At 40.3% G+C, this 19,417-nt stretch overlaps 1 protein-coding gene across 6 annotated transcripts; it reads right to left on the reverse strand.

Annotated features, from left to right (window-relative positions):
• Positions 1-296: 296 nt before the first annotated feature.
• LOC141783372 (protein NLRC3-like) lies at positions 297-18,871 on the reverse strand. Of its 6 annotated transcripts, XM_074660639.1 has the most exons (10): positions 18,792-18,871; positions 18,241-18,390; positions 11,042-11,175; positions 8,876-10,655; positions 7,444-7,617; positions 6,712-6,885; positions 5,107-5,280; positions 4,064-4,237; positions 2,718-2,891; positions 297-2,025 (listed from the first exon to the last, which is right to left on the reverse strand). In XM_074660639.1, exons 2-10 carry the CDS (start codon positions 18,369-18,371, stop codon positions 2,013-2,015), a joined length of 2,928 nt encoding a protein of 975 aa, XP_074516740.1. In that variant the 5' UTR covers positions 18,372-18,390; positions 18,792-18,871; the 3' UTR covers positions 297-2,012. The 6 variants fall into 6 exon arrangements, with proteins under 6 accessions (XP_074516740.1, XP_074516741.1, XP_074516739.1 ...); XM_074660640.1 differs by lacking the exon at positions 18,792-18,871 and having other exon boundaries at positions 8,876-10,652; positions 18,241-18,489; XM_074660638.1 differs by lacking the exon at positions 18,792-18,871 and having other exon boundaries at positions 18,241-18,487.
• Positions 18,872-19,417: the final 546 nt, after the last annotated feature.

Below are 19,417 nucleotides of genomic sequence, written 5' to 3' on the forward strand. Positions count from 1 at the left end.
AAATAACGCTCCAAACTTACACTAAATTTTGTCGACGAAAAACTGTCATGGCCATTTTCAAAGGGGTCCCTTGACCTCTGACCTCCAGATATGTGAATGTAAATGGGTTCTATGGGTACCCACGAGTCTCCCCTTTACAGACATGCCCACTTTATGATAATCACATGCAGTTTGGGGCAAGTCATAGTCAAGTCAGCACACTGACACACTGACAGCTGTTGTTGCCTGTTGGGCTGCAGTTTGCCATGTTATGATTGGAGCATATTTTGTATGTTAAATGCAGTACCTGTGGTTTCTGGACAATGTCTGTCATTGTTTAATGTTGTTAATTGATTTCCAATAATAAATATATACATACATTTGCATAAAGCAGCATATTTGTCCACTCCCATGTTGACAAGAGTATTAAATACTTGACAAATCTCCCTTTAAGGTACATTTTGAACAGATAAAAAATGTGCGATAAATTTGCGATTAATTGTGATTAAATATTTTGATTGATTGACAGCATTAAAAATAAGTTTTCAGAGCTTTTAAACTATTTAGAATATAATAGAATTGAATAGATTTCCTTTATTGTTAATGCACATTGTACAATGAAATTTTGCTGTGCAGCTCCACATTCCACACACGCACACACACACACACACACACACACACACACCTGCCATCCAGATAAATAACAGTAATATAGTATAGTATAAAGAAGTAATAAAAAGAAGTGGCATATCAAGCTACTATTGCACTTTATAAAGATATTATAGCCACAGGGAACAGGGCAGTCCAACTATTTTCTGGGCTGTGTTGATGACTCTGCTGAACAGTGGCCATACTATAATATAGTGTCAGTATACTCTATAGAGCAGTGGTAGGGTACGTGCAGCTTCACAGGTTGGTTTCTTAAGTGTCCTAAAATAAATAAAGGTGCTGTTGAGCCTTTTTCACCAGAGCAGTGGGGTTGATCATCTATCTGAGGTCATCTGTGATGTGTGTTCCTAGAAAGTTGAAGCTGGAAACCCTCTCCACCTCTACTCCTGTGATGTTCAGAGGAGAGGGGTCCTCGCTGTGTCTCCTAAAGTCTATGATGAGTTCTTTGGGGGGGGGGTTTATCTTCCAGTCACCATCCTGCCAGTTTACAGACATCATCTCTGGTGGACATCTGAGATCAGTCCCACCACTGCTGTGTCATCTGCAAATGTAAAGATTGTGTTTGAGGGGATGCAGTGAAGTTGGAAGAAGCCAGGCTGGGAGAGTTGTGGTTTCAGGGTCAAAGGATGCTGTCCTTGCTGTGTTCAAATCTAGTTGTGCAGTTTGGAGGAATAATATGCATGATAAATGGAAGAAATATCAAAAGTAAGCCAATTTAAACAAACCCCTCTACCCCACTCCCTTGGAAGAAGGCCTCAAACAGAGAGTTCTTAGAGAAGTTCCCCAAAATAAAAGCACAACATAATTACCTGAACGTTCCTGTATTAGTCCGTTTTCTTGAACTTAACACAGTCAATTCACATGTGTGTGTCTTTTTCCATCTCAATGAGGGGGGTGGGTTGCAGCTCCCTCACAATTATATACTAAATCAAATATGAAGGTGTTGACTTTCCACCAAAATCCAGACATAATCTGTTTGTAGTCAGTTGAGAAACTTCACTGAAGCCTTGATTGAATTCAGGTTTTATCTAATTATTTGTTTGTTACAAGCAAATATGTATCTTTTATAATATGACAAACGGCTGGAATTGGGTTTAAAAAGGTAGCTTTATCAACTTCTAGTTATTTAGAAATATGTATAAATAAACAGCAAAACTCCATCATTCCACAGGGTGGGGCTGCAACACAACGCAGAGCAGAAAGATCTATTTAAATGTGTTAATCTACAGTTATGTTGTCATAAACTGAACTACTCTGCAGAGGCAATTTGGGTTCAGAATATATGAATTAATAAAAAAAAAAGACAAAATAAGATGCAGGTCCAGGTGGTGAACCTCCTTTCTGATCACTCACTCTGACAGAGATCACCACTCCCAGCTGTTGAGAGAAGAAGAGAACAGAAGTCATGAATCAGTGTTTACAGAGACTCCCTTCATCAGCTGTCAGTCAGTGATGCAGCACACAGTTCATTTATAAAACTATCATTTGCAGAACCAACCTCCATACCTCCGCTCACTACTCAACATCTCCAACAGTGACCGCAATTTATCTTCTAGCAAATTCATCAGTATTGTCGTCCTAAAGTCTGCACCTCCTCTGGTCGTCACTCCTTCCAGTTTGCTGCTCCTAGTGACTGGAACGAGTTACTAAAGACACTAAAACTCCACACCCTCCTCCCGTTACCCTCCTTTAAGAACTCTTTGGGCAGACCAAATCATATTTACTAAATGTAACCATTATTCTATGAAATAAGAGCCAGAGCTGTGACAAAGTTGAACTGGTCAATGAGAGAACAAACACTTTCTGATCAGATTTGATGGTATGACAGTTTGATGGATGAGGACCACTGTCTCTATCCATGATGTGATGCTGTCAGCTGTAATCCAGCTTTATTTCCTGGAGACATGAACACAACAACACATCAACTCTAACACATGATCACAACAAGCTTCTGGCTGGCTGACCGTTCTCTCTCTGTGTCAACGTTCTCCTCTCACAGCTTAACTGTGGAAACACATCACAGCAATACTGCTGAAACCAGCATGGACCGACCCCGACCCTCTACTGACCTCAGAATCTCCAGTCTACAGTGTGGACTCTCCACAAGATCAGACAGCAGCTTCACATCTGATTCCTGCAGCTTGTTTCCACTCAGATCCAGGTATCTCAGATGGGAAGGGTTGGACTTTAGAGCTGAGGCCAGAGGAGCACAGCTGATCTCTGACAAACTACAGCACCACAATCTGAATAAGGAATAAATGATAAAGAGAAAAATCACTTAAAGGTCCCATATCATGCTAATTTTCAGGATAATACTTGTATTTTGTGTTTCTACTAGAACATGTTTACATGCTATAATGTTCAAAAAACATTTATTTTCCTATAACTGTCGGCGTGAATATGCCTGTATTTACCCTCTGTCTTAAACGCTCAGTTTTAGTGCATTTCGCCGAAATTGCAACAGAATTCTGTTGCTAGGCAACAGCTTGGGTCCATGTGTACTTCCTGTCAGCTGATGTCATTTACATACACTGCAACCCAGAATAAACTAGGACACATTTAGAATGTTTACATTTAAATCTGTGTAAAGGGTCTAAATATTGTATATTTGTGACATAATAAATGGACAGAAATCCTGACAGCTTGTTTCAAATGCAGAGTTTCTGAATACAGGCTGTGTGTATTTCCCTGTGGATTGAGCGTTTCGATACTTTCAAATTATTTATATAGGACTTAAGCCTGCTTTATAATAAAAAAAACATGAAAATCTCACTTTTTTATAATATGGTACCTTTAATAATCCAATCAGATGTGTTCAGGTTTTAAATGTGTAGATCAACATTACTAGGCCTAATCAATGAGCTTTTCCCTAAAATGAGTAGAGTGACTTTGTCATTGTGTTATTGTGGATCATCATAATGTCAGCCTTCTACAGACATCATGTAAATGTCACCACAACATTCATACATCTATTCATGTCAACACACATCAACAACATGCTGCTGATCTCTGAAGTCTGGAATTAGAGGATCAATATCAATGATCAAACATTATTTGTGTAATACATTGAAACAAACCAGAGAAATATTTCTACTTCATGAACTAAACGTGATCAATGTAAAACAAAATATTAGTTCAGAGGATCTTCTGTATCCAGATGTGACCATTTACCAACAATGATAAACATTAATTTACTTTAACAACCAACAGTGGACATTTTCTACAGTTTCTTTAACAAACACAAGTCTTTTGTGACTGCGGACTGAATTTAGTTCAAGAAACATGAAAATTAAAAAAATGAAGAAAATGACATCAACAACTTTATGGATGTAAGTTATGTTTGTACATAAATCTGGTTCAATTGTTAAATAAACATGTAAGATCTATTATAGTAACAGAGACTCAGTTAACTGACCTCAGATTCTCCAGCCTACAGTGTGGACTCTCCAGAAAACCACACAGCAACTTCACTCCTGAATCCTTCAGGTTGTTTTCACTCAGCTCCAGCTCTCTCAGATGGGAGGGGTTGGACTTCAGAGCTGAGGCCAGAGAAACAAAGATGATCTCTGACAAACTGCAGTCCCTTAATCTGTATGAAGAATAAATTATGTAAATTTTTAATTTAGAAGACAACGTTACTGCTTAAAATAATTCAATGTTTAATAACGAGTTCAGAGCTGAAGAAGGTTTAGAACGTAGAAGTTTAGAAAATGTAAACTCCAAACACCTGAAGCCAACAGGATGCAGGTTAAAAACTGTAAAATACAAAAATTTAAACAGAGCTCTCTTTAATATTAATGACAATGTGCTACTACTTCAATAAAGACGTAGTGACTTCACCTCTTAGACTCTGACAGCTTCACCAGTGGAACCATCTATACAAACTCATGTTGTGCAGCCAAACACAATTAAAAACCACAGAAATTGATTCAAGATTCAACTCAAGAAAGTTGCTAAAGATGCCAAATATGTCAGGATAGATTTGGGGGAAAAGTGAACAAAAGATATATAAAATAAGACATCTATAATATATATTTTAGGAATAGTGGAGTCATAAAATCAAAACATCTTCAGTTTAAACTCTTTAGTCAGTATAAGCATCATATAGCTTCATAAAATTTATAGAAAAAACAAATACTGAATATATTTGTTACTGTCTGATAGCTGAAATAGAGATTATTTATTTATTCTTTATATTGATGTTTTTTTTAACATCATTTCTTTGAAAGAAGAAACATGATGAAAGTCAGGTGTTGTGATATATTAAGGTTTTAAATGTGTAGCTCAACATTGCTCTGCCAAAGTCAATGGGCTAAACTACTGAAGAAGAAAGTGTACTTTACCATTAAGATACTCTGTGTCGATCAGTATAATATTAGCCTTATGTCTGCAGTTTAGTGTCACCACAACTTTCATGTCATATTAATCTCATTACACAAGTAAAAAATGGTGTCTGACCCCAGAGTCTCCAGTCTACAGTCTGGACTCTCCAGAAAACTACACAATAGCTTGACTCCTGAATCCTGCAGCTCGTTTTCACTCAGCTCCAGCTCTCTCAGATGGGAGGGGTTGGACTTCAGAGCTGAGGCCAGAGGAGTACAGCTGATCTCTGACAAACTGCAGTCCCTCAATCTGAATAAATAATAAATGATGAAGATAAAAATCACTTAATAATCAAATCAGATGTGTTCAGGTTTTAAATGTGTAGCTCAACATTACTATGTCCTAATCAATGAGCTTTTCCCTAAAATGAGTAGTGTAGCATATAACAGCTCTACATTTAATTAAAGGTCCCATATCGTGCTCATGTTCAGGTTCATACTTGTATTTTGTGTTTTGTACTAGAACATGTTACATGCTGTAATGTTAAAAAAAAAAAAAAAATTCTCATACTGTCTGCCTGAATATACCTGTATTTAACCTCTGTCTGAAACGCTCTGTTTTAGCACATTTCAACGGAATTGCAACGGAATTGTTTTGCTAGGCAACAGTTTGGGTGCACGTTTACTTCCTGTCAGCTGATGTTATTTGCATACACTGCAACAGGAAATAAACTGGGACAAATTTAGAATGTTTATGTTTAAAACCATGTAATGGTCTAAATATTGTATATTTGTGACATCACAAATGGACAGAAATCCTAACGGCTTGTTTCAAACGCACAATTTCTTTTTGTTCTCTTTTCAACGAGTAATCAGCCAACTGACTCGCTATCCTGACGAGAAAGTTGAATACTCTCAACGCCTTTTGTTCCGTATCCGAGGGCCAGTTGACCTGAAATATCTCCTCAAAATCCTTCTGAAGGAGCTTGTCCGCAGACAGCGCGTGAGGAGACAGTATTTGGACCCACCGGAACCAACCCCTGCAAAGAGTAAGAATATTCCATGGCTGAATTTGATCAAGAGCTGTTGTCGGACAATCTGTTTAAAGTTATAAATCTCCAAATTGTTAGTTTATCCCGTTCATAGCATTTAGGTAAATAATTTAGCATCATCTCTCTCCTCACTATTTTCTTTAGACATCTGTCATATCAGTGAACTCCAATTCACTAATTTATTCACTGTTTTGTTATTCATATGTATTAATCGCCTCGTTAATGCATTTATCATACCGTATTTTAAGTAAATTTTCACTTTATCAGCAAGTCGTTGTTTGTGTGTTCATCTCAGAGCAGAACTTAGATCAATGTTTTCAGAACTGTATATTATATATTACATATTGTGAGACTGATAAATTTATATATAAATTGTTGAATTAGTTTCCTCTATTTTCTGTAAAAAGAGGTGGTGCCCCAATTTTGTGTTTACGAGTGCAAATACTTAGTTAAATGTAGAGCTGTTATACACTACAGTAGAGTGACTTTGTCATTGTGTTATTGTGGATCATCATAATGTCAGCCTTCTTCTTTTGTGACTGCAGACTAAATTTAGTACAAGAAACATGAAAATATGAAGAAAAGGACATTGACAACTTTATGGATGTAAGTTATGTTTGTACATAAATCAGGTTCAATTGTTAATTAATGTAAGATCTATAATAATAACAGAGAGTCAGTGAACTGACCTCAGAGTCTCCAGTCTACAGTGTGGACTCTCCAGAAAACCACACAGGAGCTTCACTCCTGAATCCTGCAGGTAGTTTCCACCCAGATCCAGCTCTCTCAGATGGGAGGGGTTGGACTTCAGAACTGAGACCAGAGAAGCACAGCTGATCTCTGACAAACTGCAGCCCCACAATCTGAATAAAGAATAAATGATGAAGATAAAAATCACTTAATAATCCAATCAGATATGTTCAGGTTTTAAATAGTTCTATGTCCCAATCAATGAGCTTTTTCATAAAATGATTAGAGTGACTTTGTCATTGTGTTATTGTGGATCATCATAATGTCAGCCTTCTACAGACATCAACCAAATGTTACAATTACTTAATTTATTACTTGGCCTTCTTCGTACTGTATCTGGTAGCTTAGTAGGTTTATGTCATTTACAGGAAAGGTCCATATTTGTTCAAGTGTGTCTTAAAACAACAGCCACATGTTATATTTACATTATAAGAGTTATTGGAGGCAGTAATCATTCCTCCTGGGAAGTGGTCCCTTCCACCACAACTACACTGTAAGAAATTACTTCATTAGTTCAATTGAAGATTCAGCAGTCTGAGTCCGACAAATCAAGTGGGTGTTTACCAAAGTTACAGACTGAGCTACTAATCGTCCTGCAGCTCAACAAGGAAACTGTCAAACTGTCAAAGAGGGTGTGTACAAACTACATGAGCTACATTCAGTGAACTGACCCCAGAGTCTCCAGTCTACAGTTTGGACTCTCCAGTCCACCAGACAGCGGCTTCACTCCTGAATCCTTCATGTTGTTGTAACTCAGGTCCAGCACTCTCAGATGGGAAGGGTTGGACTTCAGAGCTGAGGCCACAACTTCACAGTGAGTACGTGAGAGTCCACAGCCAGAAAGTCTGTCATGACACAAAAATTACAAAATATGTTATTATGAAAGAGGACAGTTTATATTTACTTCATGCATTTGATAACTAAACAGTTTGATATATTCTTCTTTGATTATCATTTGCTCCTCCCATCAGTGGTTCAGCTAATCTTATCTCACTGTTTGACATTGCCTGTTCTGAAGAGACATGCTCTGAGCGGACACTACACTGTCTGGATTCAATTAGAAGTGGCAAAAAACTGTAAAAGCTAACAATTATTAGAAATAAATAGAATTAGTGTGTTCATTAACTTGAGAGCTGGAAACACTACCAACTGAAACATTTTTTACACTCAACATTTGAAATAGCTCAAGAACATCTGTGATAAAATACAACTGACATATTCATGCAATAAACACGTGGAACACTTATAAGATTATATTTTAAAGGGACTGTTTGTAACTTCATACACATATAAATCATACGCTGTTCAGACGAGACTACAACACAAACTACACGGAAGCACCAAAACCGCAAAGTTCTATCTAGTGAGATCCGTCTTGCAAAATAGTGTTTGCCGCAGTTGGAGGACGCGGGGGAGTCCGTAGCTTTCGTCTCCAGGGCCGGAGTCTTTGCTGTAATCTGCTCCTCTGCCTGCTTGCATTCACTCACACCGCGCTCGTTTTCGCTCTTTTGCTCCACTCTCACGTGCATGCGCGCACACCCCACACTGCAGAAGAGTTAGTTTAGCTCTGAGAATATCTAGTGAATGTACAGTGGACGTTTGTGCAGAAATAAATGCTGCAGCTCCTCCAGACCAACATAGGTTTCCCTGTCTTGTGAATTGACGGGGCTCCGCAGCGAGAAACTTTATCGTCTCCGACCAAAACTCCGGTGTCTCCCCCGTTCCCTCCGGCCGCGGTCGGGAGGCTGAGGCAGGAAAAGCCAACACTATATCAGCACTGATTCATGGAGAGACCTCCGTCTGGTCAGCTAACATTACTGCCAAGCAGCTGAAATATAGAGTGATGTTGTGGTTTTAGCTGACGTGTGTAGCCTCACTGTTTTGAGCGATGCTCGTTCATGTCTATGTAGAGCGAGCACAAGCGTGAGCGTGAGCAACAGGACGCTGACTTTCGTTGACTTAATGGCCACAGGTGTCGCTGTTAACAAGCAATTTCTGATTCTTACAAACAGTCCCTTTAAGAATAATTTTATAGTGTGTTTATTTGAAGAACTAAACTACTAATCTACGCTGATCTATAAAGTTAATCACATCTGGACTTACAGAGCTTTTCTGAAGTTCCTTACAGCTGGAATCAGTCTCAGTCGTCCCTCCTCTGTTGTGTTGTACTTCTTCAGATCCAACTCATCCAGAACCTCCTCTGACATCTGCAGCATGTAGGCCAGAGCTGAGCAGTGGATCTCAGAGAGTTCCTTCTTTGATCTGTTCTCTGACTTCAGGAACTCTTGGATCTCCTGATGTACCGAGTGGTCGTTCATCTCCGTCAGACAGCGGAAGATGTTGATGCTTCTGTCAGGAGAGGTATTATCTCTGTTCATCTCCTTCAGGTTTTTAATGGCTCTGTGGATGCTTTCTGAACTGCTCTTTGTCCGACCCAGCAGACCTCCAAAGACCTTCTGGTTGGACTCCAGAGAGAGGCCATGAAGGAAGCGAACAAACAGGTCCAGGTGGCCATTTTTACTTTCAAGGGATTTCTTCATGGCTCTCCTCAGAAAGACATCCAGAGTTGATTGAACATATGTTTTTCCCAGGAAGGCCTCCAGTACCTCTGTGTTGCTGTTTGTGTAACAGTGGAACATGTAGACTGCAGCCAGAAACTCCTCAATGCTCAGGTGAACAAAGCAGTAGACTGTTTTCTGGAAGATCACACAGATCTCTGTACAAACTCCTGAGTACACCGAGGCCTCTGTGACATCCAGACCACACCGCTCCAGGTCTTCTTGGTAGAACATGATGTTTCCTTTCTCCAGATGTTCAAACGCCAGCCTCCCCAGCTTCAGAAGAACTTCCCTCTCAGCGTCTGTCAGCTTCTGTGGACTCGTCTCATGTCCCTCACCATACTTCAGCTTCTTCCTCTTTGTCTGAACCACCAGGAAGTGTGAGTACATGTCAGTCCGGGTCTTGGGCAGTTCTCCTCTCTGGCCTGTAGTCAACATGTGGTCCAGAACTGTAGCAGTGATCCAGCAGAAGACTGGGATTAGACACATGATGTGGAGGCTCCTGGATGTCTTGATGTGTGAGATGATTCTGCTGGACAGCTCTTCATCACTGACTCTCCTCCTGAAGTACTCCTCCTTCTGGGCGTCAGTGAAGCCTCGTACTTCTGTAACCCTGTCAACACATGCAAGAGGGATCTGATTGGCTGCTGCAGGTTGGGAAGTTATCCAGACGAGAGCTGAGGGAAGCAGATTCCCCTGGATGAGGTTTGTCAACAGCACGTTGACTGATGACTTCTGGGTGACATCAGACACAACCTCGTTGTTGTGGAAATCCAGTGAAAGTCTGCTTTCATCCAGGCCGTCAAAGATGAACAGAACTTTACAGACAGCGAGCTTCTCTGCTGTGACCTTCTGTAATGTTGGATGGAAAACACGGAGCAGCATGAGAAGACTGTACTGCTCATCTCTGATCAAGTTCAGCTCCCTGAACGAAAGCAGAACCACCAGACTGACATCTTGGTTTTCCAAGCCCTCTGCCCAGTCCAGAGTGAACTTCTGCACTGAGAAGGTTTTTCCAACGCCAGCGACGCCGTTCGTCAGAACGACTCTGATGTGTCCCTGTTGGTCAGGTAAGGCTTTAAAGATGTCGTGGCACTTGATTGGAGCGTCAAGGAGGGTGTTCTTCTTGGAAGCTGTCTCAAGCTGCCTCACCTCATGTTGGGTATTAACCTCTTCACTCTGTCCCTCTGTGATGTAGAGCTCAGTGTAGATCCTGTTGAGGAGGGTTCCACTTCCTGTTTCATCAGTTCCTTCAGTTACACATTCACATCTCTTCTTTAGACTGATCTTATGTTTATCTACAACCTCCTGCAGACCTCTATCTGCTGAAAGAGAGAGACAAGTTTGAGACAAAACAAAGAAACTTATTATTTCCAATGCCAATAAGAAAATAATCAATATAAGAAGATATAAAGAAGTAAAGGTAATATAGTAATAAAGTCATCATCCCTTCTTGAAGTCAAAACTAACGTCAATGTGATTTCTCCATCTTCATCTATGCAGATGGAAAACAAACAGCATTCTGATTAATGCAAAGACGGAGGCTATCATAAAAACAATACAAAATAAAAATCTAGTCCTTTTGGATTCAGATTTTCTCTCAAAGGAAAACACAGGACAAGTGATGCAGAGCAGATATGTATGATGGAGGAGATCTTAAGGATCCTGTTTCCAGACATGAAGACATCAGCAGAGCGATCCACAGTCTTACTTTGTACAGTGCTGGTCTGACTGGCTGTCTGAGGTCCAGGTCTTGTTCTGGTCTGACTGGCTGTCTGAGGTCCAGGTCTTGTTCTGGATCTGGACATCAGCTCTTCCACAGAGGCATGACTCCTCTTCTTCTCTCTGTGGAGACATTACTTTATTACTAAAATCATTTGTTGATTGTTGGTGAAAAATATCAAGACACTGAAGCTCAGATGGTCACAGAGAAGAGTTAAAGTGTTGTTACTTTTCTGTTTGAATTCAGCATTCAGTCTGTAATGAAAACGTTCCTTTATATTTTAACTCTCCTGCTTTAATAAACAACAATTAGCTGCTTTTCCTATCTGACTGTCTTATTAAACATTTAGTGATCTGCCTCAAGTTTGTTCATTAAAGGGGAACAACGGCCATTTTTAAAACATTGATATTAAGCTTTTCTAACAAGGAACACCAGTGTTACATGACGTGTGTCTTAGACTGCTGGTCTACCTCAATATTTAGACCACTTCTAACCTCAGTTCAAACCTAACTAACTCAAACTAAACTGCCCAAAGTGACTGTGAATCAGTAAAGGACATAATCAGCTCTCTTTAATGGAGGACATTTACAGTGAAGTAGCTGCAGAAAGTGTGTATTATACAGGGGAACAACGGGCACTTTTAAAACATTGATATTATTCTGGAGGTGGTAGAACATGAACAAAAATGCAACTTGCTCATGGACACACGTATTGCAAGGGCGCACCGGGAAACCACAAGGTGGCAGTGGCGCATTTCTCTCCTCTACAGTCCACAGGGAGAAAACTGACTCAGACACTTTGACAGTGAAATGATTAAATGTTGGATTTACACTCACCCTGCTTCAAATGTTATCTAATTCCCATGTTTAAATCATGTAAATAAATCAGTTTAGTTCAATAATAATGTGCTTTTGTAGTTGTTTTTCAGAATTATGTGACTAATGTAGGGGTTCTACTTTGGTAGGTTTTGGTTATTAGCAAAATAATTAATAAATAATAATATAATTATTAATATTAATAAAGATTATCAATAAACATCAATAATAAACGGGGCACCACCCTGGAATCAGGGACCAATGACCAAAACGTTAATATAGTCTCATTATATAGGCTAAACTATCAATTTGGAATGTTGATTAATAATTAAATTAATAACTATAACCAAAATAGATAGTAAAGGTTGAAGGATATCGGAGTTCTTGACATAGCAGAGGTTGGCAGTATTCACTCTTGTGCAACATTAAAGAGACCAGCATGTATATTCCACAAACATTTATTTACAAGTTAATAAAGGTTCAAAACACAATATTAATCTAACTAAATAACTAAACTAAACAAACCAAACAAAGTGTGTGTGTGTGTGTGTGTGTGTGTGTGTGTATGTGTGTGTGAGAGAGAGGGAGAGGGGGGGGGAAACAAGATGGGTTCTTGTCTCAAAATGTCTGTATGGCCTACAAACAAGATGGCGGGCACTTTAAAACTACAAAGATGGCGGAATCAAAGATGGCGGAATCAAAGATGGCCATCAGCATGTCACCACATGACCTCTTTGTTCTTCTGAGAAGAAGGACAGAGAGGGGGGTGATGTGGGGTTAAGATTATCTGAAGCTGTATGTTTATGTTTAACTAATTCACAGTTTCTGTATGTGATCTTAATGTGTGTGAGATAATGCAGTGGGTTAGAAAAGATGGTTAGTTGCATGCAAGACCTTGTCTATGTGAAGCATAAACTAAACACATCAGCTGTGGCGAAGCCAGTTACCCAAAAATCAAATACAGATAAATCAACACAGTCAAACTCAATGAATAACATTAAACCAAATCAATACAAGTACTTTCTAGAAATCAAAGTTGGACAGTCTTGCTCAGCCCTGTGCGATTGCTAATGCTAAGGCCCAGTACGTTACCAATCCATGGAAGAACCGGTTTTGTGATTCCATGTGTTGAAGTTGTGGTTCCAAGTCAAAGAGGTCGTCTTTGCTGTTAGTTTGGTGCTAACTTCTTTGCTTGATAGCTTGAAGTTAGCTGGTGGAAAGGGCAGAGCACTCGCGTCGTCTGCCGTTTGGTTCCTTGGTTGCAATGGCTGTTTCCTAACAGGCCATTGATCAGAACCAGAACTGTTTTGCAAGTTCTGGACTTGAGAGCCGTTCACCTCAACCAGGTCAGCCTGGGTTGAGGAGATGAAGAGCAGAGAGAGCGCAGCAGCTCACCTCTCACACGTCAGGAGAGATGAGCAGATGAGAAGAAAGAGAAGGAACAAAGGACATTCCTCTGGTTTTGTTCTGTGTGATTTTCACACCTCTGTGTGAAATGTTACTGTAGCCAATGAGAGCATACCTCCATGATTCTGGGAGACAGTTCGCTGTGTCTGCCACCAGAAATGGCAGGTCCCTACATCCCCCCTGTTGTGGTCTTAAGATGTGTGTCATCCTTGAAGAGCAAAACAGAAGGTTGAACAGTTCACAGATCCTTGGAAACAACCTGGAGGTTGTACAGTCCAATCCCTGGGGACAACTGAAAAGTTGTTAAATCCATGATTGAAAAAGTTCATTCAACAGTTCATTTCATTTTGTAACGTCTGGGCAGTTCATTAACCAATTGGGCATTGGTTAAGACTATCTATCCTGGCTAAGCAAGAACAGTCCCTAAGTTACAAATAAAACCAGATAAACAAAAACAATAGCATTGTATAAAATACATAACTGTGTTTCTCTGTTATTTATAAGGTTAGTGAAGAACAGGAATGTTAGAGGTGTTAAGTTGTTACGGTGAGATGCGGAGAGTGTCACCTAAAACAATGCGGACAGGTGTATGACTGGTTCTGTACAGTCATAATGTGGTGTCCTAAGCTAGTGTGTGCACTAGTGATCTCTAAACAAGATACTACTAAGGAGTTGGTCCAAGTGTACTTGTAAAGTTGGACAGTGGTGTCTGAGTTGAGTTTTTGCTGTTGCTAACAAACTCAAGTTTTCCCTAGTAACTGCAAAAGAGGAAAGGAAAATGAAGGCACCGTGATCTAGCGTCAGTCTCACTGTTAGCTAGGTGTTAGCTAGTACCGTGGGAAGGTAGCTCTGGATCTCTGATGCTTACCTCGTGGCTCAGGGCTGTAACGCTCCAGGTAGCCAGAGGCAGAGAGGCACTCAGAGTAGCTATCACTGTATGCTAGATTATGTCCATGTTCTAAACCTTGTTCAGAGTCTGAACTGTGGTCCGAGATGCTGTGGTGATCGTCAGACCGGTCACGCCAATTCTGGGACAGAATTTCAGCGTATGGCTTTCTAACACTTCTGTTGTGTGAATGCCTATCTCTATGCAAATGGGGGACATGGCGGTTACGCTCAGTGTCCCTATGCAACCTCTTCTGACCCCCCTTCGACCTGTTGCGAAGGTGGTCTTTTGAGGTGGCAGATCTGCTTGACACGTCAGTGTTTGAGCTGGTGGGCTCAGTTAATTTACCCCCCCTTTTGGAAATGACCAGAGTTTCCCAAGCTATCTGTGTCATCTTCCTTATCTCACACAGTGAGGGGTTACCCTCATGCGTCCTCAGTACGACGTGAGTGCGTACGCAGGGATGCAGATTCTGCAGAAATAAGGACTTGAAGAAAGAGTTTTCTTCTAAGCCTGGCGCATTCTTACCTTGGAAGTATGCATGCCTTAAACGTTTATAGTAATCTCTAGGATTCTCACTACGTGAATGTTTAATCTGAAGGGCTGCAAACATCGCTGAGGTCTCGTCAGCTGTGGAAGAGAATTCTTCTATCAGTGCATGACGAAGCTTACCATAGTCATTTCTGACACTGGGAGGTTGTGACTGTATAAACTTGTGCACAGCTTTAGAGCTGGTTTTCCACACAAGTTTAACTTTCTCCCTTTGGGTGGCGTGTTGCAAGTCAATTAGATTGTGATCTAATTCCTTAAAATAGTCATCAATGTGTTGATCACAGTTGCCTGGATCAAAACATTCAATGTCCTTAGCTATGAATTCCAGCACTTCATGGCGTGGACCCTGTGGGGTCCTTTCTGCTGAAGGCAAGACTAAATTAGCATTACAATGCACTGGTGCATCACATGCTAATGTCCTCTCTGGCTGAGAGGCAGAGGCTGGACAGCTCTCATCAAGTGAGGAGAGGGAATCTGAGTAACCAGAATCACAATGACTGACAGACTGTGGTGGGGAAAGACATTCTAATCTAAGCCCTAACAATTTCTCTTTGTATTGAAAAAGAGCTAACTCTGCTGAATGCAGGTCTTCTAAGTAACGCATGGCTTTCTTATCAGCTGTCTGAACTTCATGGAGGAGACTAGCACTTTGCGTTCTTAGGCTATCTACCTCTTTTTCCAGGGCTGCTTTACTCTGAATGGCAAGACTGGTTTGCCTGTGAAAAATCAGAAGTAAGCATTTTAACAATGAGTCTTTGGATGCGGTCTGCGCATCAAACCTGTCTGTGAGGAGCGATTCCATTTCTTTCCTGCACTCACTGAAACTCAACCTGCTGATGAGCTCAGGGCAGCCAGGGTTTAGGCTCTGTGCTAGGGAAGAAATAAAAAGCTCAACACAGGGGTTCTCCATTGTTAAACCTGGAATGGAGGGTGAAACTAAACAGGATGTCTAGTAGAAAACAAAACAATGTTGTTGGCTATGGTGTTGTGTTGGCAGACACCTTGTGGTGTAGTTTGGGAGGTACACAAGCCTTACAACAATACACTGGCCTACACTATGGGGGGTAGCTCCCTGTGGAGTAGCTCCCTGTGGAGGAGGGGACCAACTAGTGACTCTAGTGGGCATCAAACAAAAGGCCAGTAAAGTAAACAAGGTTTACAAAATAAGTTTGCTTACACACAACATGCACTAACTGAAATGCACGGCAGTAACAGTTGTGATGATGTTTCTTAAAGGTGACTCAAGCTGGACACGTGGAAGTAACAGCTAGGTTGCAAACTTATATCACAGGGCTGGTAGCACACTGTGGCTCTTATCTTAACTCAGGCTGTGGAATGCTTGGCAGTTACACAGCAGGGTACAAGCTCTCTATGTTACACAGGGCCGGTGGCACGCTGTGTCATTAAAGGAACACTTAGATTAACAGCAAAATATGACGACTAGACTAGATTGCATTGAATACGTGGTATTCAAATGCTGAACCAAAATTCTTTCAAGTTCTACAGCGTAGGTCAACTTGAATTAGCAGCAAAAGCAAATTATTAAAATTAACACCATAAAGGCTTAAAGTGTTAATACTCAAAATCTCTCAAATAAACAATTCTAACCACCATGTACTTGTTTAAAAGTACAACTGGACTTCTACTCCTGTGGAAGACTAGTGGTGTAGAATGTAAACACTTTTGGTTTGTTTAGAAGTGGAATATGAAATTTTTGTTTTTGACCAAAAATTATGCTGAAAATTAATATTGCACAATTACGAACATTTGCCAACAAGAATACTATGCCTCACACGGGGCGTCATTATGTAGGGGTTCTACTTTGGTAGGTTTTGGTTATTAGCAAAATAATTAATAAATAATAATATAATTATTAATATTAATAAAGATTATCAATAAACATCAATAATAAACGGGGCACCACCCTGGAATCAGGGACCAATGACCAAAACGTTAATATAGTCTCATTATATAGGCTAAACTATCAATTTGGAATGTTGATTAATAATTAAATTAATAACTATAACCAAAATAGATAGTAAAGGTTGAAGGATATCGGAGTTCTTGACATAGCAGAGGTTGGCAGTATTCACTCTTGTGCAACATTAAAGAGACCAGCATGTATATTCCACAAACATTTATTTACAAGTTAATAAAGGTTCAAAACACAATATTAATCTAACTAAATAACTAAACTAAACAAACCAAACAAAGTGTGTGTGTGTGTGTGTGTGTGTGTGTGTGTGTGTATGTGTGTGTGAGAGAGAGAGAGAGGGGGGGGGAAACAAGATGGGTTCTTGTCTCAAAATGTCTGTATGGCCTACAAACAAGATGGCAGGCACTGTAAAACTACAAAGATGGCGGAATCAAAGATGGCGGAATCAAAGATGGCCATCAGCATGTCACCACATGACCTCTTTGTTCTTCTGAGAAGAAGGACAGAGAGGGGGGTGATGTGGGGTTAAGATTATCTGAAGCTGCATGTTTATGTTTAACTAATTCACAGTTTCTGTATGTGATCGTAATGTGTGTTAGATATGCAGTGGGTTAGAAAAGATGGTTAGTTTGCATGCAAGACCTTGTCTATGTGAAGCATAAACTAAACACATCAGATGTGGCGAAGCCAGTTACCCAAAAATCAAATACAGATAAATCAACACAGTCAAACTCAATGAATAACATTAAACCAAATCAATACAAGTACTTTCTAGAAATCAAAGTTGGACAGTCTTGCTCAGCCCTGTGCGATTGCTAATGCTAAGGCCCAGTACGTTACCAATCCATGGAAGAACCGGTTTTGTGATTCCATGTGTTGAAGTTGTGGTTCCAAGTCAAAGAGGTCGTCTTTGCTGTTAGTTTGGTGCTAACTTCTTTGCTTGATAGCTTGAAGTTAGCTGGTGAAAAGGGCAGAGCACTCGCGTCGTCTGCCGTTTGGTTCCTTGGTTGCAATGGCTGTTTCCTAACAGGCCATTGATCAGAACCAGAACTGTTTTGCAAGTTCTGGACTTGAGAGCCGTTCACCTCAACCAGGTCAGCCTGGGTTGAGGAGATGAAGAGCAGAGAGAGCGCAGCAGCTCACCTCTGGCACGTCAGGAGAGATGAGCAGATGAGAAGAAAGAGAAGGAACAAAGGACATTCCTCTGGTTTTGTTCTGTGTGATTTTCACACCTCTGTGTGAAATGTTACTGTAGCCAATGAGAGCATACCTCCATGATTCTGGGAGACAGTTCACTGTGTCTGCCACCAGAAATGGCAGGTCCCTACACTAAGATTCTGCTGAACATCTGAAAGAAAAATTATTCTATCTGTTGCACAATAAAAAATAATTTAAGCCATTTTCCTGAGCTGAAACTCTTTTTCATAATCCAAATATAGATGGTGGTCAGAAATGACACATCTCCCTTGCTCAATTAGTACAACATGAAGCTGCATGTTGAGGATTATAAATCTTTTAGCAGAATGTTTTGTCTTCATCCTCAATGCATCATCGTCCACCAGGTCAGTTTACAGTAAAAACAGTCTCTTACTTTGACTCTGAGAGTCCAGGTTCATTACTGAAGGTCAGAGGTTCATCTTTAGACTGATCACTCTTCATAGACAGACAGCCAGAGACTAGAGACTCTGCTCTGTCCTCCTCTTCCTCCACACAATCACTCATCTTCTGATCTGAAGTCAGTCTGAGAGGTCAAACAGGAACACTGACAGTGAGCTCAGAACATTTAAAGGAAACAAGTTTGTACAAGAGTCACAGGCAAGACTGAGAGAACAGGGAGTAACACACACACATACACACACACACACACACACACACACACACACACACACACACACAGTACACAGTATAATAAAACCACCCCGTTCGCAGCATTCCACGTGGTCAGTTGTGTTTAAATCTCTGCTTGTTTTCTTGGGTTACGGCAGGTTTAATGAGGATTATTCAGCCAATCACAATTTTGTGTTGACAGATGAAACAAACTGTTGAGTTCATTCTAACATTTCTCTCCTCTACAGTCCACAGAGAGAAAACTGACTCATACACTTTGACAGTAAAATAATAAAACGTTGGATTAACACTCACCCTGCCTCAGTCTCCAGTTTTCCTCCTTCTGCTCTGTTGACTCAACATGGAGTCTGGAGCTGACTCACTGAACACTGTCAGGGTTCCCTCATGTACTTGCATCACATGGCCAGTGTGGCTCCTCCCCTCTCCATTTACAGGAAATCTTTGACCTTAGAGTTTATCTACGAGTGTTTGTGTGTGTGTGTGATACCACTTTTATACCAATGACCCGGGTTAACCTATCCAACCCTCCTTTTGTCAATTCAAACCAAGCCAGTCAACCCAGGTTGATTCTGAGTCTGAAGTCTCATCATTAATGTAACTGGCAGTGATCCACATTGATCCGGTGTTTCCTGTCTCTCCCTTGTGGTTGCTGTTGTAAGAGCAGCTCATGGACTGGAGAGTTGAATTTGTGTTACAAAACAGAGAGACTTAGAAACACTAAGGTAGCATTTTGGAGAATGTCTCTAAGAAGACAAAAATTGTCGAGAATATTTGAAATACTGAAATATAAAAGGTACTTTACTCTTAGAAGAAGATGTAATTCAGTGTCAACATTAAAATGTATTCATGCAACCTAGACTATTGGACAAAATGAAAGAAGAAACATTAAGAATTTGATTTAGATTTATTTTTATTGCACA

This window comes from Sebastes fasciatus, chromosome 15 (assembly GCF_043250625.1).
Source record: "Sebastes fasciatus isolate fSebFas1 chromosome 15, fSebFas1.pri, whole genome shotgun sequence".
Taxonomy (NCBI): Eukaryota; Metazoa; Chordata; class Actinopteri; order Perciformes; family Sebastidae; genus Sebastes; species Sebastes fasciatus.